At 48.0% G+C, this 24,144-nt stretch overlaps 1 protein-coding gene across 1 annotated transcript; it reads left to right on the forward strand.

The window, feature by feature from the left end:
* The first annotated feature begins 5,197 nt into the window (after positions 1–5,197).
* Positions 5,198–23,830, forward strand: WNT2 (Wnt family member 2). Its single transcript, XM_062566870.1, has 5 exons — positions 5,198–5,277; positions 7,072–7,295; positions 10,335–10,612; positions 13,374–13,638; positions 23,601–23,830. The coding sequence occupies exons 1-5, from the start codon at positions 5,198–5,200 to the stop codon at positions 23,828–23,830; spliced, it is 1,077 nt and encodes a 358-aa protein (XP_062422854.1).
* Positions 23,831–24,144: the final 314 nt, after the last annotated feature.

Genomic DNA, 24,144 nt, shown 5'->3' on the forward strand with positions numbered 1-24,144 from the left:
TGTGCTGAGTGAGTAGGATAGGTGGTGAGCTAGATAACCAAAGTTCATTTTAATCTACCCTATTGTAGAAACTGTGTATTCTGCTTTTCAGATTTCAAATTCACACCCAAACAATGCCTTTCAAGGTCCTTGTTTTCATGTTTTTCCAGCGCCTTTTTCAAATACACTGTTTGAGGAGATGTCACAGTATGGTTGTGATAGGACAGCAAGCAAAGTTTTCTTCAAAATCTAGCCAGTAAGCCATGCTCTCAAAACTTCAGCCCCCACCAACACCCAGTAAGGGAGCCTTCAGATGAAAATAACTCTGCTCAGAGGCCTCCTTCTGTAAGTCATCAAATTAAAGTCATTATCCTGGAACAGTAATAATACAATGATTTGCACATCTATAAGGGGATTGGAGGAAAATGCTAAAGAGCTTTGCATATATTAAGCAGGTAAGCCTCACAACCCTATAAGGTATTATTCCCCTTTTACAGTAGTGCAAATTGAGATCCAGTAAGATTGAGTGGATTGGCCCCAGGGCCAAAACCTAAAGAAACGTAGTTGCTTAAAGATGCAGCTAGGTTACTACTTAGCCATGCAATATGATTGGATAGCTAACTTCTCACTACAGATGAATGTTCATGCAGTGACCTTTACTGAATTACTGTCTACTATTATGTGAAGTTTAGAGCCTTGGATGAGTCGATAGAAATCAGAAAGAACCTAGGAACTTTTATATCTAGTTTGCTGTCTCCAAAATAAGCACTGCTTGTTTTGGATATGTTGGGTGTTTTGCTTCTCTTCCTATACTTTGCAATTTGCCCCATTCATATTCAACCTGTGGGGTAGCTGGCCTGTTGTGAGGCAGTTAAATCTGAGCTAGGCAGATGTATTCCTTTCCTCCTGCCTTCTCTGTCCCCTTCTCTTAGGGTGTTCCCCAAAGGTGTAACTTTTGCTGCTAAGTGTAAATAGGTGTTTGCTTGCATGTGCCTTCTCTTACTCATTTCCAGCAATTTTGCAGAAGTTACAGGTGATATTTCTGTAATAAAGCTTCCACATTACTGGTGTAGTATTACAAATGTTGCTTTGGGCCTTGTATGGTGGAAGACTGAGTCTTCAGCCTCACTAGGCAAATCTCTTCAGGAATAAATCTAATGCTGTGTCATGAAAGAGAGACTAACGTCCATATCCTGCCTATGTTAGTTGTCTGGATCATCATTGTCTGTGTTGGTGTTTGTAAGGGAAATAGTCTTTCTGCACAGATACAAAGCCTTGAAGGTTGAGCAGCTGTCATCATGGCAGATTTCTGCTTTTAGAGACTTGCTATCATTTCTTTGTTCTGCAGGCTGGGGTAAGGGGGGTAGGTGTATTTGGAAAAATGATCTTCCCTTTCCTAAGAATAGGAGTTCTTGGGCATCAGGGTTCTGGATTTTACAGACCAGAAAGGGTTAAGGGTGAGGTGTGAGAGGAGGTGTCACTGCTATGAAGTCAGTAATTACCCTTAACAGTTTTAAAGCTGTTAAAAGAGGTTTGATTTTTATCCTAACTCTTTAGGATGCAGATTCGTGTCATATGGAGCCTTAGTTTAAGTCTTTCTAAGTTTGGCTGAAGAATTTTGGTTTCTTTTAAGCTGTGACACTGACTGTGGTGTATATGAGAAGACCTCCTAAGTTTTCTTTACTAAGTATTCTTCCTAGAAAATATTTCCATGCAAGTCCACTTTTCTGAAAATGGTCCTTACCTATATTAGAAATACAGATTAACAACAGTATTTTCACAGCTGCATTGAAAAATACCAGCTCAATTTCATGTGTTTTCAAAAAATCATGCCTTCAATGTTAGCCAGTCTGGTGTCATCTGTATAGTACCTGACATAATCTCTGAACAGGGTAAAAAATCATATATGCATAATGCTCATTGAAGGTGAATAGTATTTTAAGCCCAGTATGCCCTTGCAGCAAAGGGTGGCAACAGCCTCCTGGGCCGCACCAGGAACAGCAGCACCAGCAGGGCGAGGGAGGGGAGCCTTGCCCTCTCCCAGCACTGGCGAAGTCACAGCTGGAGTGCTGGGCTTAGGGCTGTGCTCCCCAGGGAGGAGAGACATGAACCTACTGGAGATGTGTGGTGAAGGGCCACAAAGATGTTTAGCAATTTGGAGCATCTGCCCTGTGTGGAAAGGCTGCAAGAGCTGGGTCTGCTCAACCTGGAGAAGACATGGCTCTGTATAAATGAATACTTATGTGAACGCCTGATGGAGGGATAAAGAAGGCAGAGCCAGGCTCTTCTCTGCAAGAGCCAGAGAAAGGTCAAGAGGCAATGGGCACAAACTGAAATAGAGGAAATTCCATTTAAATGCAAGAAAAACCTTCTTTACTATGACCCTCAGGGGACTGAATACTGGAACAGGTTGCCCAGGTGGTGGTGGCATCTCCATCCTCACAGATACTCAAGCTCCAGCTGGACCCAGCCCTGAGCAACCTACCTGCATGAGCCTGCTTTGAGCAGGGGCCTGGCCCAGGGGATTTCTCAAGGCCTGTTCAGCCTGAGGAAGAAAAGGCTCTGGAAGATCTTATCAGTGTGTATAAATACCTGATGGGAAAGTAGAGAAGACAGAGCCAGGACAAGAGGCAATGAGCACAAACTGAAATAGAAGAAATTCCACTGTAGCAGAAGGGAAGAAATGCTGTGACGGTGGTCAGACACTGGAACAGATTGCCTAGAGAGGTTGTAGTCTCTCTATGCTTGAAGATACTCAAAACGGAGGATGTCACGGACCTGAGCAACCTGCTCTAAGAGACCCTGCTTTTAGTGGAGAGATTGGGCTAGATGATTCCCAGACGTCCCTTCACATCTCAGCCATTGTGATGTTCTGTATGATAACCAAGTTGTGAATAATATAAATAATTTATATAAGGCAAGCATGTAAAGGCTAATTCATGTAAGGCTAGCACAATGTGTAATGCTTGGAGAAGGAATCTCGATGGAAACAAAGCTGGAATGCAGATATAGTGAATGACTGTTCTAGAGAGGAGGAGAATAACTTTCATTAGCTGTTGGTTTATGTTGCCATAGAAACATTGAGGAAAAAGGAGCTGCTCTTAACGTAGAAGGATATCAGAAAAATCAAAGGGGTCAACTTTTTACTGCATGATACAACTGAAAACACAGGTAGCAGTGAAGGCTAGCCTTAGCCCAGAAAGATCTGAAATATTGCTGGGATTTGCTGTCCTCTCCCTGCCATTTCCTTTTCTTTCCCTTTCCCCTGTTAATTGAACCAAGGTGGATCTCTTCTAAACTTCAGAAGCTGTGGTATATTGGCCACTATCTGAAATTTGAGGGGGAGGGGTCAAACTGGAAACACTTCATCTGATAGACCTTCAGTGCTCATCTGTTGGTTTTAAGACCTACCGGAGTTCGTAATAGGAACCGTATCTACCTCTGGGCAATAGTGTTGCTGCAAAGCTAGGTAATATGTTCACACTGTCATTGCCCTTAACCCAGAGTCAAAAACTGTTCTGATATTGGGGCTTTTTTTAAACTAATAATTAGAAATTGAGAAATGTGTGAATCAAAAGTTGATACAATTATACCTTTCACAACTTCTTTCTGAAACACTAAATGCTTAAGCTGATGAAGTCCCATGCCTATGCTCTTAAGAGGTCAGAGTGAGTGACAGCCTGGAAGACTGAAGTCTTCTCTCCACATAGTAATAGTTGTAATTTGCAGCCTCAACAAGAGATCTCGCAGGGTGTGTCTTACCTTTCTTTTCCAGGATTTTCACCTAGGATTGATAACCGAAGGCAGCTGTTAGGAGCAAGAACTATGCAGTCACAAAGTTAATCAGCAGCCTTCAAAGTCTGCTGTCTTTGTTACAGCCAAGTGGGCTGACTTTGTACCAGATATCTCTACTAAATTCTTTCACTTCTGTGTTAATGATGGCTTGTTTGGGGAATACTTGTAATCCTATAATTGACTTCGATACCTGACATTAAATACAGAAGTCGCAAAATTCCTCATTCGTGAGTTTGGTTATCTGGCAACTATCAGCCCCCGGGAAGTGAAGTCAGACGGCTTCACTCGAAAGCTGCGATTTACACACAAGCACAGCAAATGCCTGTGCAGTGGGTGTGCAGCGCTGGGTTTTCGGAACAGCGCTAACCCGAAGTATCAAGGCGAGCTGCGCTTCGCCGCCCTGCGGGCTCGGGCCGGGCGGCGCGGGGGGCGCCGCGCTTGCCGGCCGGGAAGGGAGGCGCGGTTCCTCCCTAATAGCTGCCATATGGAAACGTCGCGGGAGGCTCCCGGGGAAGGAAGGTCGCTCCCGGGCGCCGGGGCAGCCGCCGGGGGTCGCCGCGCCGCGCGGCGGGGCAGGGTGGGCGCGCAAGGCTGCGGCGCGGCCGCGGGCGGCTCCGCGGGGCCCCGTGGGTGCGCTCCGCCCACGCGGGATGCGGGGGCTCGCGGCGAGGCCGATCGGGGCTCGGCGCGGACGGCGTGGCCAGATGGCCGGTTACGGGAGGGGGCAGAAGGCTGCTGCCCCCGCAAAGCGCGGATGCTGCGCGCGTCGAGGGACGGTACCGCTCCGTTTTGTTCTCCGTGCACAGGAGTGAGCTTCCGAAATAACAAAACCTTGTGTCAGTGTCAAACACCGCGAAGTGCCAAGCGCTGATGGTTTTTAACAGTCGGTTCACTAGCGGATTGCATATAACTGGTAACGGTGGTGTGCGTTTGGGAGCGGGATTACTGGAGAGCGACTGGCTCATCGGGATTCCTCGCCTAATCAGAGGTGTTACCTCCTCCTCTTCCCCCAGTGTCTCTTGACATCATTTCATCCATCAGAGTTTCAGAGAGAAGGGAAAAAAAAAAAAAAAAAAAAAAAAAAAAAGAACCCACCCAGTCTGTGAGCAACCCACACCAGCCCCTCAGCTTTGCTGGGACTGCAGGGAAGAGCCGGCTCAGGGCAGGGAGGAGGGCTGGGAGCCGGGCTGCGCCGCTGGTCCGCGGGGCTGGGCGCTGGGCAGCGCGAAGCCTGGCCCTGGGCGGCGTTCGCCTTGGCCCGGGAGCTAGCGGCGGAGCCGCGCCGTGGCGGCCGTGCGGGGGCATGGCGAGGGGCTTGACCCGCTGAAGAGAGAAGCCGCCGAGGTGCGTTTGCCTCTGGCAGTAATTTTTGTTCCATGGGATTTCTTCTCCCCTCCCCGATGTGGACTGAAGCGTTTCTAACATGAACTTTCTCTCTGGAATCTGGTGGTCTCTTCCTCTGGTCTTGCTCTGGGCAACGCCGCACGTCACCTCCTCATGGTGGTAAGTTTTGTAATTCCAAGAATTTTTGCTTGCTCTTGGGAAAGGTGGGGTCGGATTAATTGCAAATTCGGGAAGAACCCCCCTCTGCCTCTCCCGGCCGGCCGATCGGAGCGCGCCGCTGCCAGAAACCCCAGCCCTAGCGCAGCCGGGATTAGGCTGTCTCGGCATCTCCTTCCACACCCAATTTCTCCTCCCGTCTTCACACGTAAAGACCAGTTTTGCTGTAGAGGCGCAGGGTAACTGTCAGCGGCGAGGACCGGGCGGGGATTTGACCAGGCTGGAGGCAGCGGGGGAGGCAGCGCGGGCAGCGGCGGGGGCGCGCGTGCGGGGGCTGCGCGGGGGCGCGCAGCCGGCGCGGGCGCCCTGCGGGGTTGCCGCTGCCTCCGTGCTCACGGCACCCGCAAAGGCCTCGCAAACGCTCGCTCACACCCGGCTGCGGGCTGGGAAGCACATGAGCCCGCTGCGACGGCAGCGCTCGGGAACGCGCTCGGGCGCTCAGGCTGCCCCTGCCCGCGGGATGCTCCTGCCTTCAGGATGCTCCTCCTCCCGCGGGCTGCCCCTGCCCGCGGGCTGCCCCTGCCCGCGGGATGCTCCTACCCGCGGGATGCTCCTCTGCCCGCGGGATGCTCCTGCCCGCAGGATTCTCCTCCTCCCGCGGGCTGCCCCTGCCCGTGGGCTGCCCCTGCCCGCGGGATGCCCCTGCCTGCAGGATGCTCCTCCTCCCGCGGGCTGCCCCTGCCCGCGGGCTGCCCCTGCCCGCGGGATGCCCCTGCCCGTGGGATGCTCCTACCTGCGGGATGCTCCTCTGCCTGCGGGATGCCCCTGCCTGTGGGATGCTCCTGCCTGCGGGTTGCCCCCGCCTGCGGGATGCTCCTACCTGCGGGATGTCCCTGCCTGCAGGATGCTACTCTGCCTGCGGGAGGGTTTCCCCCCCTGTCCGCACACTCTCACACTGAAGTTTCGCATCACTGAGCTAAAAACTGCGAGGGAAAAAGCCCCCCCCCCCCCCAAAAAAAAAAGGTATTTGGTCTTGTTGCAGGATGTCTATGTGAGTTGCAAATCCGTTTAAGGGGTAGAGAGGGAAAAGAAATATCCTGCTCAAACTGGGACCTAAACCAAATCAAAACAGAAACATCTTAGTGTGGAAGAGGGGTTAAACTTCTGCTTATAAACACAGCAAGCAGGGGATACATTTAGCCTTGACGTTGGCTGACACAAGATCAAAGCCTGATTTATCAGACTGAACATTTTTCAATAAAATGACTACTTCTGTATCCCTAGTCTATAAACATTATTTATTGCGATGGCTTTTTGTCATATTGTCTTTTAACTGTCACTTACATATATTTTTTGGAAGTCACAGTTTCAACGATTTTATGATCATATAAAGTAATGAAAACACAAGAAAAGGACATTTTCTTCTGTTTGACCGCTTCAAAAGACACCTATAGCGGTTTGGGTTTTATAAAAGGTACCTTTCTAAACATTTCAGGACTAATAGAGAACATCTGGATACAGATGATGTAATTTAATTTTTGTCAAGTTGTTTTTTTTTTAAGTGCTATACGGAGCTATAACGGAGATTTGGGTTATTCGAAATGTTTTTATTACTAAAAAGCACAACATCGGCGATGTTTAAAGGCTTTCCACCAAAGGAGCAAGCGCAGCAGCAGCTGTGAGTCCGTCAAGGAGGCGTTTCTCCGCTCGCCGTCCAGGATCTCGCTGCGGCCCGCGGTGGGTGCCCCGGGCCCGGGCCACCCTCCGGCGCTGCCCCTCGCCCCTTGCCTCCCGCAGGTACATGGGGGCCGTGGGCTCGTCGCGGGTGATGTGCGACAACGTGCCGGGGCTGGTGAGCCGGCAGCGGCAGCTGTGCCGGCGGCACCCGGAGGCGATGCTCTCCATCGGCCGCGGCGTGGCCGCCTGGACGGCCGAGTGCCAGCACCAGTTCCGCCAGCACCGCTGGAACTGCAACGCCCCGGAGCGGGGCCACCGCCTGCTGGGCCGCGTCCTGCTGCGCAGTGAGTGCCGCGCCGCGCCGCGCCGCGCCGTGCCGCGCCGTGCCGCGCCGGGCTCCCAGCGCGCGGCTCCGCGCCCGCGCTGCCCTCGCGCGCAGGAGCCTCCGCGGCGCTGGGAGCGGCCTCCTGGGCCGACTGGGGCTGGAGGTGCCGCCGCGGGGCGCCTCGGCCGGAGCCGCGGCTCCCCGTCCCTCGGCCGCGGCGCTTCTCCGCAGCGCTTAGGCTCTGGTGTAGCTGCTAAAGCCTCCGGAGAGGAAGGGGGGGCTGCAAAGTCCTCCGAGAGCCTCCAGGTCACCAGAGCAGCGCGTAAACAGAAATGCTACTTTGCCTGAAACCCCACAGCGCAAGGGCCACGGGCGAGGTTCAAAAGGGTGTCGGGCCACTCAGCCCTGCGGTTCCGAATTTGGTAGCTCAGCAGACGGCCAAACCGCAAACCGAGGACCGCAGAGGAGCCGGGCTCCAGGCTCCGGCGTGTGAGAAGGGGGCTCGCAGCACAGCCCACCCCACAGGGACGCAGGACTCTCCATGGGCTGAGAGGAGCCACTCGTGTCTGAGCAGGACTCAAGCGCCTTGCGGGGAGCAGAGACGAGCCCCCTCTTCCGCAGCCTGGCTCACGTCTGAGCACCTTCTGCCCCCTAAGGTAGCGTGCAATTACCGCGGGGCCAAGGCTCAGCGTCCCATAGCCTCGCACCGCCTGGAGATGGAGACGGGTGTTGTGCCGGCCTTCAGGGGCCAGCATGGCTGCCAGCTTAGCGCCCACGGGCTGGGAAAGCAGGGGCCCGGCTGCTGTGGTGAATGGCTTCAGGCTGGTAAGACACCATTAGCTCAGGACTGCAACATGCCCCCCCAGGGCCAGGGGGAAACAGTTCATCCTTAAGTTTTTTGTTTGTTTTTGAGGATGCTGAATGGACTTAGCCATTCAGTGAGTCTTTGGACTGCTTATATGATCCTTCTGTATCAGACAAGAGGCTCAGATCTGACCTCACTGCTGTCATCCCAGTGTCACCATGTGCTAAAATCCTCCTCACCTGCTGCTCTTTCCACCAAGCACCACACATGGGCACACTGAGGCGATGACTGCTGGCGAGTTGACCTAGTGCTGGCATCTGTGTCCCTGGGCTGTCCCCAGGCCATCTCAGAGGGCCTCAGTGGGGTCAGCCCATGAGCAAGGGCACTGCAGGGAGAGCGGGGACATGCCCAGGGGCCACCCTGGTGATGGGGATGAGGATGGACTGCCCCAGGCACTGACCTGAGCCAGGCGTTGCACCCGTGTAGGACCACATGCTGAGCAGTTGGCACCCGCCTGTGCTTCTGGTAACAAGCTACTGCCCGTAACTGGCGTGGTGCACCCTTCGCAGTGCCCTGTGAGTAACCAGCTACGTCACCGCTCGTTTTCAGCCGAGGTTTCGGATGAGGTTTGTCCGGCGTACAGGAAACCATGTCTGGCAGACCATGTCCTAAATCTGATGAGACTATTTCATGAAATAGTCAAAATACATTTTTCCCAAAATCGAAATTTCCACTGTTGTTGCTCACGGGGGAGAATCAAGACATAAGGCTGAATTGTATGCTGAGCTTGATTAGACAGTGATTGCAATGGGAAATGTAGCTTGATATTTCTCTAATTTAAAAGGAAATATTTTTGATTAGTTTAATAAGCTGAAATAGAACCTTTCCAAGGACATCAAGTGTTTCTTTTCATTTGGCCACCAAATCATTCTTTTCAATAATGATTTCAGAAAAAAATTTGATATTTCTGAATGCATTTTATCAGAAATGAAATTTCAGAAGAGAAGGTTTTATAACAAGCCACGTTACCTTACACGTGATTCTGAAGCTAGTATAGGCAAAGTCAGGATTTCCCCAGTACTTCTGTAAGTTTTAAGACCACATTTACCAAAGGTTAGCCAAGAACACGAAGTGACAGGGCTCATTCCTATCTGAGGCATCTAGATGCTACTGGAATATAAATATTAAATAATAAGTTATACAATGCAATGTTAACTCTGTCTTACCTGTCCCTACGATAAAGTCACAGATAATGTTGATTCTCTGTGGTCCTACTTTACCATGAAATTACTATATACGCCTGAGGAATCCTCAGAACCTCTTGACTCCTAGTGCCTTAACTACTGCACACAAGTGTACTCCTCACAATTTCCATGCCAAAAATATTTAAAATATAAAAACATCTTGTTACCGTAGGGAGCCAATGTGACACAGCTCTATATTGTAAATGACTTTGTCTTAAAAGAAACTTAAGCAATTATTGCACTGAAGTATGTACCCAGCAAGGAGTAGGCATAGTTCAGTAGGCATAATATGCATGGTCTGTAGTGTAGTAAAGTGTCTTTGGTAGCAGTAGGCAAAAACTGTCTGAACAGCTGACATGTGCTCCAAGTCCACATCCTGCCTCTAGTGTGACCCGAGCAGCACGACTGATTCAGTGGAATTTGTTAGTGGGAATTAAGGTGCCCAGGCTTGGGTCTAGAAAGCAAACTTAGCTTCTTTTCAGGAAGTAACACCAAAGCTCTCTTGGTCTTTTAAACACAAAAGACTATTCCATGAGCCTCAGAAGAAGAAGAAGAAAAAAAAGTTTCAAAAGCTATTGGCAGCATATTGCAATATACATGTTGTTTCACGGTCCCTATTTAATAATTTCTTCTATCTGTTTCTGAAATAGCACTTCATATCTTCTTCTAGATGGATTAAGCGTGGTGGGAATGCCAGCTCTCCTGCTAATGTATCCGTACAGAACAACTGATCTCTGAACGTATATTAATCAATATCAGAAACACACTTCTAGTTTTCCAACTCCAGCGCTGTATTGATGAGCTTTTACGAGGGAGGGGTTCAAGTTTAAGCCATGACTAATTCTGACTCCAGGGAGTGTGCGTTTTGTGTGATTTCAGCCCTGTTTCAAACTTCTGCTCAGCAAAGAGGCCGGGGTAACCGGCTTTTAACTGTTAAAACTGCCCGGCGCCGGGGTAGCCGCTCAGGCTGCCCGGCTCCGCCGTTTTTAAGGCGCCCTCTCTGTTTCAGGTAGTCGGGAATCTGCCTTTGTACATGCCATCTCCTCCGCTGGCGTGGTTTTTGCTATCACAAGGGCCTGTAGCCAAGGGGAGTTGAAATCGTGCTCCTGCGACCCGCAGAAGAAGGGTTCTGCGAAGGACAGCAAGGGTCCCTTCGACTGGGGCGGCTGCAGCGACCACGTCGACTACGGCGTCAGGTTCGCCAGGGCGTTTGTGGATGCCAAGGAAAGGAAGGGGAAAGACGCGAGAGCGCTGATGAACCTGCACAACAACCGAGCTGGAAGGAAGGTGGGTGCCCGTCCCCTCGGCGTCCCGCAACGCTCCCGCCCAGCTCCCCCAGTCCCGGGGCCCGGAGGGATTTATTCCCGCCTAAACCTGCTGGCCCTCCCCAGGCCACCTCAACAGCTAGAGCGAGCGGCAAACCGAGGCGCCTTTTCCACCTCCCTTCAAGGCTCGGCCTAGCCCACATTTCCAAATACCCCGAACGCCACCGCCGGACGCCCAGTGCTCCCAGCCGGGGCGACTGGCCGGGTCAGCGCGCAGCAGGCCAGGCCCCAGCGCAATCTTTGCAAGGTGGCGTCAGGGCGAGGGTGTAGCTTAGTCACCACACCAGGCCTTGTATGCACCGCTGTTTTGTGTTGGTATTTATCAATAGTAAGAATAGTACCTGAAATCGGAATGTACTGACTCATTATTCAAAATATATAGTAAAATTCCCTGCATCCACAGCAGCTGAAAGAATGCAGAAAACTGTTTTATAGTGCTAGTTCAAGCATTCTTAAAACGGATCTGGGAGAACTTGTTTCCCGTCTTTTGTTTCCTTTAATGCATATTCAGTAGGAAGCAAATTTTTCATATTCTCACGTCCTTTTGTATTAAAAAGTTGCCTTAAAAAACTGTAAAGTTACTTTATATTAACTGCTCCTCATAAGAAAAATGATCCAACTTTAAATCTTCAATGAATTGTAATGAAAGTAGATGATTTTCCTGAGGAATTTTTCTTCTTTAACCTTTTCCCTCCACCTGTTTATTGTCAGCAGATATAATTAATATGTAATATAGCCAGATGAGGCTATTCAGATCAGTAGCACATGGTTAGTGAAAAAAAGCTAATGCGGTTTTCTTTACGTTACCACCTAAAAAAGACTGCAGTATACAACACATAGCAAGGGCTACAGGCTGAATTGCTCCATACTTTCTGTAGTAGTTGAGTATCTTAGTAAGCTTTTTTTTTTTTTTTAAAAAAAAAAAAAACCAAAATAATAAGGCAATATTAGTAAGAGGTTAGTTTCTTTAGAAAAAGATAACAAGTGTTTTCAATAAAGTTAGTCTATACACTCCCCTATGCTTTAGGACCAGTTTTTGATGGGTGCTGCCCTCTCACACCCATGATGTAGCCATGCGGGTTTAGCACCTGGGGTCCCGCGGGTGCCTCACCGCCCCTGTGCCTGGCATGCGCGCATGCGTAACACCAGCTCTGCCCCCGCTCTTCTTCATCCCCAAAGGGGAGGCCTGTGCCGGTCAGCTCCTTTTAGACCCAGACTATTCAGATTTTAGTCATTCAAAATGCATAGAATGAATACTTGCAGTAGCCCCATATGCATCAAGCACAACAGTACGCTGTGCATCAGTGCAGGAACATCACTGGCTAAAAAGAAAGTCTGTCCTAGTGTGCTGCTTCAGATATTCAAAGCCTCAGTCCAGCAAGTCACATACAGGCAGTTTAACTGATTTCTACCAAGATTATTAAAACTGAACTCGTGCTTAAAATCCTTTCTGACCAGAATCCCAATTTTGCAATAGCTCTATTGGCAATGAAGTCGGGCTGTGGGAATGTCAGTGACTTTTTTGAAGTAGTCAAACAAATTGTTTACAAGTTGGAAAGTAATTTAAAAGTCCTTTGGCTATATAACACATTCTTGCTTTATTACTAAGTGCTTGATTGGAAAATGCCACCCCACTGTGCGTCAGTCTCACTCGTAAGCATGAAGTATTTCTTGCTGTTATCTCCCTCCCATGATCCTGTTCCTCTTGTACAAAGTCTAAAATGTTCATATTTCATGAACCCTTAAGGCGTAATGCTTATAGATCAAATATCCATATCTTGAGAACTAGCAATGAATTATTTATTGTATATGAACCCATCTGCTGTTCCCTAACATCACGCAGATAGCTTGAATGTCTCAGATGAAGCTGAAATGGCTCTAAGGCTATCCAGACATTAAATTAATGATGACGGTGATCTCTCCTTTACAAGTTAATGAAGGTCTAATTCTAAAATGTTTGTTTGTTAAAAGATTTGTAAGTATTTTACAAATACCTTATTTTAAAGTTTCACATAGATCAAATGACTAGCTCAGATATGATGCTTTATACAGGCTCTGCAAAACCTTTTTAATAGGAAATGCCTATTAATTTCTAGGCAATATTCAAGACACTGTCTACATCTACATACACATTTAGACACCACACCTAAGAGCTGTCTGACAAACTGGAAATTTTTGTAAACCTTTTCACAGTAGATTTAGACATGATTGCATTAAAATCTTCTTGACCATTTTAGTCAGCACTGAAAGTCTCACAACATTTGAAGGTTTTTTTTCTACAATAAAACTATTCAAGGCAAAGAACAACCTCATAAAAATGAGATAGAAAGGTTCAACATGGTAATACTTCAACTTGAATGATGGTGAAACTAAGTACCTTTGCCTAACAAGAGGCTGCATTATTCTGTCCGTTATCCAGATTATTTCTTACTGTCCGTATATGGGCTGTGTCCTAGCATGGTAGTGTCATACAGATCTTTAGGCTGACTAAAAGCAGGGGGACAGGTAAGACCACCACCCAGATGTTTGTGTGGTTGAGCAAAGCAAGCAGAGTAGCCCAACCACATGAGGCTGACTTGATGCTACCAGTGGGTGTCACTACAGACCGTGATTTCAAGACCCATTGCAAGCCTGGCATTTGCAGGATCAATGGAAAAGGATTTTGGAGAAGAGTAAATTACAGTTTGTTTTACCTGTGTATATTTTACTGCGTTTCTAAACAGGCCGTGAAGCGGTTTTTGAAACAGGAGTGCAAATGTCACGGTGTGAGTGGATCATGCACTCTAAGGACCTGTTGGCTGGCCATGGCAGACTTTAGAAAAACAGGAGATTATCTGTGGAAGAAATACAATGGAGCGATTCAGGTGGTCATGAATCAAGATGGCACTGGTTTCACTGTGGCTAATAAGAGATTTAAGAAGCCAACTAAGAATGACCTGGTATACTTTGAAAGCTCTCCAGACTACTGTATCAGGGACAGGGATGTAGGTAAGCCTCTATCATTACACATGGTTTTATTTCAGACATTTGTACTTTGAAGGTCAAAAATGATCATTATGATTGAGTATATATTTATAAAACCCATGCATATGACCAGAAGGAAAGAGGAAGGAAGATTTTCTGGAAGGACAGCTCTGTACAAGTATAATAGCTCCTTGGTGTCTCTAGATGTATGACAGCCAGTTGTTGTAATGCAATTTGGCAGGTTCTTCAAGATATGGAGCATTGTTGGGTCGTAGCATATGAGCACTATCAGAGAGACTCTGCAAGGCTGAAGTTGCTTCTAGGACAGGTTTGGAGTTGGTCCAGCCTGTAGACAGCCACATACACACTTGTATCACGCAGCTCACTCCAAAACTGCCAGGTGTGACCACAGCAAACCCGAGTCCTACGATGCTCCTAGTATGTTGCCTTCACTTACATTTCTTCTCTTCCATACTATCATGATATTGTTGTAAGCTTCTGAGGCAAGAGCAGGCTGGTGACCTTCGTTTGCACATCCCCCAGCTCATTGGGGCCTGGGGTCTTCTTGCAGGGGACGCGTGTCTTCTGTAGGCCATGAAGAGGTTTGGCAGGTTGGTGAGGATCAGCCTCGCACCAGCCAGCACCGCTGCCCGTAGCACTGTGAAACTGAATGAAATCACGCAGGTCTGCAGGGCACAGCATGCCCCACCAAATGACATATCTGTTCAGTGTTGGCTCAGTCCGTGATAACTCTCACATTATCTGTAGAGTCTTGCCAGACCCGATGGGATGAGATAAAGTTTCAGGGCTGTTGTTAGCACCAGATTTATCTGCTTTCAGAGATTTTGGTAGAGACACACTTAACAATGTTATGGGGCTCAAGGCATTGCCAAGCAACGTTAATCATACTAACAGCCCTTGATCAGTCTATCATACTTCCTGATGAGGCAATTAAGAACTATCAGCTAAAAACCCAGAAATTTGTAAAAGAGAGCCAGAGTGAGTAATGTATGAAAGATGTTGTGGAACTAATTAATAGCTTATATAACATACCAGAGTGCAACCCATATGACATATCCATAAGTATCTGGATAACAGTGCAGCTCAGCTCTTTTTGGCCCCACTACATATTTACAATCCAAGTTTACTTGGAATAAACATTGCAAAACAACTGTATTTAAATAAGAACAATATGTGAAATCATGGCCATGTACTATTGACTTCAGTGAACTCACAATTTCATCCACTATCCTTATAATGTATAGTCATTCTGGTTAGTTAAGTAGTCAAGGTAATTTGTGGTAAGTGTTACAGCTTTTGCAGGTGATAAGCATCGCCTTGAAGAGTGATTAATAACATAAAGTCTAATATTTTAATCCAAGTGAATAAATGGGTGTAGAGTGGTATTGTGCAGAGATTGACTTTGCAGACTAGGATTTATTCAAAACTTTATTTCTTGAAGCTGTTTCCTTCTTTGTAACATCTGTGATTTTTTTTCTGCCTAAAAGGGGAGCCAGTATGCAACCCACTTGTATGTCAAAAAGCCAGTTAATAATGTCTTTGTAGTGAACCTAATCTAATGTGGCAGCTCATTCTCTGAGAGGAGACCAGGCATTTTCACTGCGGCGTATTATCTTCATTGCCTGACTCCATCCAGCCTGCCTGGAAAACGTGGAGCCTGACATATGCTTTCGTTCATCTCCAGATAACACTTCAGATGACGAGTTTCTTGTTGCTCTAAAAGTCTGAGAATGTATTTGTTTTGAAGAGGACATTTTTGGAAAGAAGTAGTAAATCTTTAGTGGGATAAGGAATAATTCCATGCTTTTTTTTTTAATGAAGCAAAGGAAGATTCAGATAAACAAAAAATGATCTGACTTTGACAGAGATAATAGCATCAGCTGAGCAGAATTTTTTCTCGATCTGTTTTACTTTTCCCCGTTGCTCACTGTTAGCCCCGTGAAATGTAGAGAATACAAAAGCTGAGTTTGGAAATACATTGAGAGCATCTCAGTGCCAGCCGAATATAATGCCACAGTACTTCGTTATGTCCTTGAATACAGTTCTTTCATTCTCCAGGGAATGCAAATAACTTAGTCCTTCAGCAAAACAGTACATCCGGCAATGGATTAGTATCGGCACTGAGCAAAAGATTCCCAGAGCAAATGGGAATGGGGAAAAGTGTTACAACTTGACCAGGAGGCAGCTCCACGGGCTGTAAAATGGTAAAGATTGCGTCTGTGGCTTGGACATGTTGACATCTGCTGATCAGTAAGTGAGAGGTGTGCGGGGATTTTAGCATCAGTGGCCTGCCCATAAAAGCAGGTGTCTCTGCTTCTTCTGCAGCGCTTTCTGCCCCGTGCTGGCGTTGCTCTCCTGTGAGAGGCAGCTGGCTACCACGCCAGAGCTTGACTCTTACCACTTTTTTTCCTAGAAGGAAAAGCGTAGTCGTTGCTTTCAGGAGCAACAGAGTATGTGGAAAATGCTAATAGCAACGTGCTTAATAGCAGGGGAATGTAATAACCGTGTCTTGTCTAGTATTAATGTTACGAAACTTTTTAAAAGGGGTCAAAGGAAGGTTTTCAGAAGTGTGCAACATTCGCTCAATTCTGCTTGCACTGAAGCTTGCACTGAACTCGTAATTCAACAGAAGCAGAGTTAGGACACCTAAGAGGCTTTTGAAAACCTTGTCAAGAACTTCCTACAAATTTTGATACATTGCATAGCGTTCCCTTATACTACCATAAATTGCCAGCTGCCAGAATGAGTAAAAGCATACCCAGAGCTATACAGAGAGAGAGAAAGACCTCGGTAGGAGTGATAATGCAGTAAAGGGAAATAAAGTGAAGGTTACACAAATGGCAGTCCAGGAGTACCACGTACTGTCTTACCCTGGCTGCATAGCTTCACATGAGAAATGTTCTGAACAAAAATCTGCTTACAAGCTTCTGTTAGAAACATTTTAATTTCTACAACATGTGCTATTTTACCATCCATGCAGGCTGTTTGAAAACTGCTGCCAGTTTATCACATTTTGAACACAGCCGTGGAAAAGTGGAGATTGCTTCAAGAATTAAATGTACCAGCGTTCACACCGACTCGGAGCCGACACTACCAACTTGCTGGCAGCTTCTTTATTCTAGATAATCTCTTGTAGAGTCTATTTAAGCAGAGGAATATGCTCTTGCAAAACTGGGAGAAGGCAGGTCGCTTGGTGAAGGAGGGTGCCGAGGTGCTGGGCATGCAGTGGGAGCTTCCTGGGGAGGGCATGGGGCTGCCTGCTGCTGTTCTGGTAGCAATGGGGCTTCGTGAAGCTGTTGGTAGATGAAGTGCTGCTAGGCCAGAGGCGGTTCGCTGGGGTGTGTTTGTGTACTGATGAGCTCAAGCAGCCCCAAAGGCCTGCTGGAGACCAGTGTACCTCCAGCTATTCTCGGTTATGTGCTGGTTTCTCAGCATCGGCTCCAGGTTTGGTGCTCCCCAAGCCGGCTTCGCTGCCTCTCCCCATGTGCGCGGTGGAGGCATGTGCCTGGAGCAGGACATTGCAGTGGCTGCACCCCACAGGCGGGCAGACAGACAGACAGATGGACAGACAAGGTGCTCTAGGTGTGTTGGAGCAATCACCACATCCAGTGGCCCAGGTTCAAGGTGCTGCAAAGATACGTAGTCAAGGGAGCATCCGTGCTGCTGGTGCCATGGACGCTTCCCCCGTGGAGCATCCGTGCCACTGTGCCCAGCACCGGGGTGACTTGCCTTGGACCCTCCTCGGGGTTACCTGCGTGTTGCTTGCTTTGCCTCGCTGCCCCGCAGAAGCGATTTACTGCATTTATGAGATTCACATGGCCCAGTCTGGAGGGAAAGAAAAACATGATATTAAAGTATAGCCTGTAACATTTCGGCATTGGGCAAGATGCGTTAGTACTTTAAGTATGTAACCTGTGGAGGGAAACCAATTCTGATCTGTGTCAAAAACTTTTCACTGAAGTTAGCCACGTACAGTCAGTCCCTTTGTGACTACTTGGCCTGTATCTCCCAATTTACACATCGAAAACATATTGGGTGAAATCCCAGCCCTGTGAAAGCTGACGGTACAACTTCCAGTGACTTCAGTGAGGGCAGGAGTGATCCCCGAAGAATGGAGGGAATGCTAGCAATCCTTCAAGCACATTTCTCAACGAGCTTGGCAACAAAGCGGTGTCATCATTCAAAGATCCTCTTGGATCTTAGAGATTATGACAGCTATTAGTGGCTATGAAAATTTAAGTTAGACACATTTTTACCGTAAACAGAGTCTGAACAAACTTTTTTTTTTTTTTTTGGTGTATTTCTGCCTCTTCATTGCTGGCCTATTCCAGACAAGGCTGCCTTCTGCGTGCTCGGCCGTTTTCACTAAGCTCTCTTGTATTCTGCATTCTGTGTAGGCTCCATGTGAATATTTCTTGATTTCAAAAGTAGCTTCAGAGCTACTTTTCTTGTCAAACAGCATGAGTGGAAGCTAATTTATTGTTGCTGGGGTTTTGTGTTTCAGGGTTTGTTTTCAAGCGAACACCAAGTAATGAGCTTTATTGCTTGAACCCAGATTTTTGAGCAATAGGAATAGAAGGGAAAATCTCATGTTATAAGTAAAGGAGTAAATTACTTTTGGTGCCTTGGAAATGGAAAGAATAATTTTGAACTTTCACTATGTTTTGCTCAAGAAAATAACATGGGCAAACAATAAGAAAAGGTTTGCTGGGCAGGCCATAAAGTTGGCAGTATTAAAAGCTTGTGGATATTTTGGCAGGTATAATGTTATGTATTGACATGACAATTCCAAAAATTGAACTAAAAAACAAAGTAATAGCATGAAAGTTTTGACAAGTAACAACATATTCCTGCCTCTTAAGTGATTAGGAGACTCATTACACATAGGAGGGAAAAAAGCAGAAAGTTCTGTCTTATTTTGTTTAGTTTCTTCCGTTGTCATCATCACCTTAGTATCTGAATGCCTTCCAAGAAGTGCAGCAATTTCTGTGTCAGGTGTTGTTCATTTTCTTTCCTACGAAGGTGAAAGGGTGTGTGTGCAATAGTCTGATTTATTCTGTTATGGCTTTATTTTGAAGCGAGTCGAGTACGTGTGTTAAATATCGCCATGGAGTTTGCGATGTTTCTCAGTTCACAGATCTGGAGTACATATGCCAAACTGCCCCAAGTCCTGGTCCTCCCTGGCCAGAAAGAAGCACCAGGTTACTGCAGTGAAGGGGTAGCTGTCCTATATAGCCAGTACTCGGACACTGCCCTGGGCCTTAAAGCGGTGCATGCTCTTTGGTGACGATGATGGTTGCAAAACCGCAGAGTAGGTGCCTGTGCAGCAAGGAGCATCCAGGCTTCATCCCACTTGGGCCGTGTTTCAGGAGACAGCTCCTCACCTAGGCAGAGACACAGGCAATGATCATTTTTGAGTGAGGTTAGCTGAGTTCTTCTAAATGGCCCAGAACTCAGGCAAAGCCACAGAGATGCTGAAGATGCTGTTTGAACTTCTCAAAAACTTTGCTTTTGGTCAGAAATGAAGCTTTTATATGAACCTATTTTCCCCTTAGCCACATTCCATGGGTAATTTACTCTCCTCACCTAGTGGCATAGTAAACATTGCTCTTATATTGTGGGTAATACCATATGATACCAAAACTTCTGACTTTCTGTTAGGGGATGGAATCCTTTTCTTTTTGAAGTCAATGGCAAAACTTCCAGTAAAATCAGTCATGCCAGCATTTCACCTATGCTGTTCCATCCATGCTCTCTTTCATTGCTGTATAATTTCCCCAAACATCTGGAAATCAGAACTTGCAAGCTGGAAAATAGCCTATGTCTAAGTTAAGGAATGCTGTTATACCTGCCCAAGAAAGCTCCTGCACCTAATCACAGCAATTCGTAGTGAACGGGGCCTGACCTTAGGTAAGGGTTCAAGGGAGGTTTTCCTTCCATATCAAGGAAGCAAACAACACAACCTTCTCTCTGCTCAAGTTCAAGAGGCAAATTGAGACGAACAGTTGCTTTGCTTGTTTGCCGCTGAAAGCGTGATACCTGGCTGACAGCTGCGTGACTGTGGCATGGTGAAAGCTATCAAGTGTCCAGCTCGTTTCGCACAAATCATATGCGGAAAGCAAAACACCAAGCAATTTGAAACCTAATCCAGATCATGGTTATTACAGATTATTGTCCTCGACATGCTGCATTACACAGCCTAGGCATATCCAGCACTGGGTTGCTGGGCCCGTCAGTGTGATAAAAAGCAAGGAGGAGAGCAGATGGGGGGCTGCGTGATAGCAATGAGGGGTAAGCAGGGATTCACAACAAATGCCTAATGCGGAACAGCGATCGTACCCATCACAGGCTTGGCCTTTGTAGCTTTTCGTCTGAGCAGTGAGCGCAAGACAAGCAAAAGTGGTTATTCGGTGAACGCGTTTTGCCCAGTGTGGGGTGCGACAGATATTTCTGTGTGCTGACACAAGCGCAGACTCTTACTGCTCAGATGTTTCAGCAGTTTGCATGGTGTTGTGTGTTGGGAAGAAGGTGGTAGCCTAGAAGTGGGTTTGATTTGTTTGCCGCCATCCGTTTCCTGCGTGAGCCCAGTGGAGCTGTGTGGCTCTGTGTCCTCCGAGCCCTTGGTCTTGCGTGAACCAGTGGCACGCGGTGGCACCAGCTGGCAGAAGGGACACTTGCGTCCCCTGGGGATCCCAAGCTCTGCACCTTACCTGCAAGGAGAGGCAGAGAGCCTCTAAGGCAGCAGCTCTCATTTTGCTTCCTTTAACGCCCCCTCCTGCCGCTGTGCCCTTCAGCCTCGGGGCAGCCCTGCCTGTCACAGCAGTGCCTGCCCTGACTTCCTTGGCACTCCGCCCATCGCACCAGGGCCAGCCCTGGTGTCCCAGCCCCAGCGCAGATGGGTGAGGAGGGAGAGCTGCATGGCCGGGGGGGGGGTGTCTAAGGGGGGCATCCTTGGGTCTCCCTTGGGCCAGCTGCAGCATGGACCCTGGGGAAGGGAAATGGGGAGTAGCTGCTGCTTCCCTGGGGCAGAGAACACCTGATACAGAGTCTTACATTAAAGTTAGGTGTTCCCTCAAACAGGGGAGACACCACCATTCGGCTGCCTCCCCGTGATGGGTACATCCAGCAAGGACTGGGAATGACAGAGCTGAGGCCTGGCAGAGCAGCAGCCTGAACCCAACACTGCTCAACGGGCAGTGGCCACACCGTGCTGGCTTTCCTCTGGGCCCATGGATGAGGAACGCAAGCTCCATGAATAGGCTCATGAATGAGCAACCTGAGCAGAAACAGGATTTAGGTGGCTGGAGCTTGTCTCTGGGCTCATCAGAGGGCCAGCCCCAACCCCCCCGGCCCCCTTTCCCCTTTCGGGCAGCTCCGTGATGTCCCCCTGCACTGCAGCACCTGGAGGAGCAGGATGGCTGAGCTGGGGTCTTTTCCCTGCCCACAGCAGCCGGGCGAGAGGCTCCCTGGGAAAGCTGGCGGAGTGGCTCTTGGTGCTCACCAGCGCAGGCAGGGGCAGGAGGCCACACGGAGCCCCGCTCCTGCCATGTCTGAGGCAGACTTGGGCTGTTGAGCGCGGCCTGCTGAGAGCTGGCCTGATTTGAAGCGCTTCCTCTTTGGAGAAATGTGGCATTACCCAAGATTCGTGCCTCTGCGAAGGGTGGGACCCCTTGCAGAGGGGAAGGGAAGACCTCGAGCTGGTTGATGCCTGCTATAGAGCGTTTAAACCCGTACTGGAACATGCTGTGGAGCCAGCATCAACCAGAGCCATCCGGTTACAGATTTGATTAATTACAGATATCCTACTTTACGCAAATTTGAGTTAATGTTTGCAGGCATTGTATTCTTTAAGAAGATAAACTTGGCTTAATGTTTTATGTCCATCCATGAAATAACTGTAGCATCATGGTAACATTAGATAATAATGAAACCAAGCATATATACTTCATAAAATGTTCCAAATTAATTTTTTATCCACAGCTGATATTTGGGGAACTCTATTTTGGCCAAAACCAGAAGAATACACCTTAAGTGGAACTAGGAAAAATGTTAAAAGAACATTCATCTCATGGATGAATCTGAAATTATTTTATACTATCAGTATGTAATGAAATAGGTTAAGGAACAAATATTCATGAGGTTTCAGATGGATAATGTTCTGTCCATAGCTGTGGTATGGAGGCTAAAGTCTACCCTAAGCTAAGTATTAGGTGAACTTGTGGCAGAGTAGCTGTTCAGGCATATATAATTTATTTAAAGCCAGTGTTTGTTGCAAGTATGATAGTAGTGGTAGGGAGGATCACAGCAATGGAGGAACAGTCCTAATTTATGTGATGAAGTACTTTTCTCCATCAGGTGATGCCAATGAGGAGCCAGATTTAAGAAAGTGAGATGCTTTGATTTGGATCAAACAAAATAAACTCCTTTCCCAGTGAAAATGGAAAAATAAAGAAAAGATATTACAAATCACTTTTACAAGAATCTTGCAAAAATTCGTTTGTATCCAGGAAGCCATCTCAAATGCAAACTCCTCCCTGCCTGAAGGCATCAGGTTGTGAGAGGCTGGAGGTGACTGTAAAGCTGCACAAGCCCAGGAAGAGAGAGTGTCGCCTTCTGTTTATCTTTTCCCCTACCCTCAGTTAGTCTGAAATCTTCATGTTTTAAGTATAGTAGGCTTGAGAATCTGTAGTCTAAGTTTCCTGGGCAGATTTACTGGGATTTTGTTAGTCTCATCTTGAAAGCTCAGTCTGTAACGAAGGGCAGGCGCTAACCTGGGCTGTCTCAGCGGGTACCAGTGCAGCTCCAGTGTGGCTGCGCTGGGTTTGTGCTCCTGGGTTTGGGATCAGGTTGTTGCTGCCTTCCTGGGCACCAGTTTTGCTTTCGTGTTATGCTCAGTGAAGTAGGGTCACATAGGGAAAGCTGCACATTTGTTGCTCTGAAGTGACCCTTTCCTTGTAGTTCATCCAATTCTTACTCACCCTGGGAAACTTGCGCCCTGGGCAGCCTGCAGTCCTGCTCACGTTGCAAACCCCACAGAGCAAGCTCTGCCTTCCCAAATACCTCAGCCCGCTGAACACGCCCTGGCCCACCAGGTAACACATTAGATACTACAACATCCTACCAAGAAGTGCTCCAAAAAGGTGACTTGAGCCATTTGGTGCCACATGGAGATGGACAGAACCATTCTGGTCACTCCAGAGAGAGTTTAATGCTATGGGATAATAGTAATATGTGATATGTTTCTCTACCCTTCTTTCTGCCCACAGTAGTCTAAATTAATTTTATCTAATCTATATGAAGAAAGAGGAGAAGAAACCTTTGCACTTAATCTCCTGAGCTCAGAGCCACTCTCCAGCCATCTGGACGGTCAGGGGGCCATAAACCAGCACGGCAATGCTGAGTGCTCGGGTGCCTCTGTGCTCAGCTCTGCAGAGCGCCTGCCCCGGCGGCGCAGTCCCACCGCCACTGCTGGCGTGTTCCCCACGGCCGCAGCGCAAGGGCCCTCCCCTGCCCTGGCCCAGACTGCTTCGTGGGGCCTCTACACCCCATGGCGACCACCGGGCTCACCTCGCTGGTGCCGGATTTAGCCATCCCTGAGGGCGAGCTGGGCTTGTGGGGTGCTGCGGGGAGGGTATTTGCTCACTGCCAAGAAAGATGGGGCTACAGAGAGATGGAGCAAGGCCCTGTGGTGCTAACAGAGTCAGCCAGAACCCCAAGGCATTTCACCAATCTACTCCTCTTCTTCTCACCTCCAAAAGTGACTTCCAGAAGCCGGGCTGTGCAGAATGTGAGAGTGATTTTTACGCTCTTGTAGCCATTTCTCTTGTTTGACGTTGAATCCCAGGTGACATAATGCTGGCTCATCACACACATTGCAAATTATGTTTCCTGTACTTATGTTTTCTGCTATTCCTTGAAATCCATCTGCTACTTTTTCAACAGACCTTTACTGCATTTCTTCGTAGGCTCTCTGGGGACAGCCGGCCGGGTTTGTAACCAGACCTCCCGTGGCATGGACAGCTGTGAGGTGATGTGCTGCGGCAGGGGCTACGACACATCGCGCGTCAGCAGGATGACAAAATGCGAGTGCAAATTCCACTGGTGCTGTGCCGTGCGCTGTCAGGACTGCCTGGAAGTGGTGGATATACACACTTGTAAGGCACCCAAGAGTGCTGGGTGGATGTCCCGGACATGACGCTTGCGTGCAGGCACTCGAGGACGGCAACATTTGCCTTTGCTGATCCGTGCGGGGAATGCTGTCAAGGCATTTGCTACTTTTATGCAAGTTTTGCCCTTGTCTTTCATTGCAAAGAAGTTGCTCAATAATTCCTATAAACTCTACAGTGTTCAGTTTGCTCTTCTACCTGACAAGGTGGTTGCATGAATGTCTGTGTGCAAACCGGTGCAACGCTGGAGGACCTAGTGCTGCCAGTACTCTTAAAACTAGCGTAGAGCTCACCTCCGGAAAGCATTGTGGCAGGTCGACCGTGAGATGAGAAGCACAGCAAG

This window comes from Rhea pennata, chromosome 1 (genome assembly GCF_028389875.1).
Source record: "Rhea pennata isolate bPtePen1 chromosome 1, bPtePen1.pri, whole genome shotgun sequence".
Lineage (NCBI taxonomy): Eukaryota > Metazoa > Chordata > Aves > Rheiformes > Rheidae > Rhea > Rhea pennata.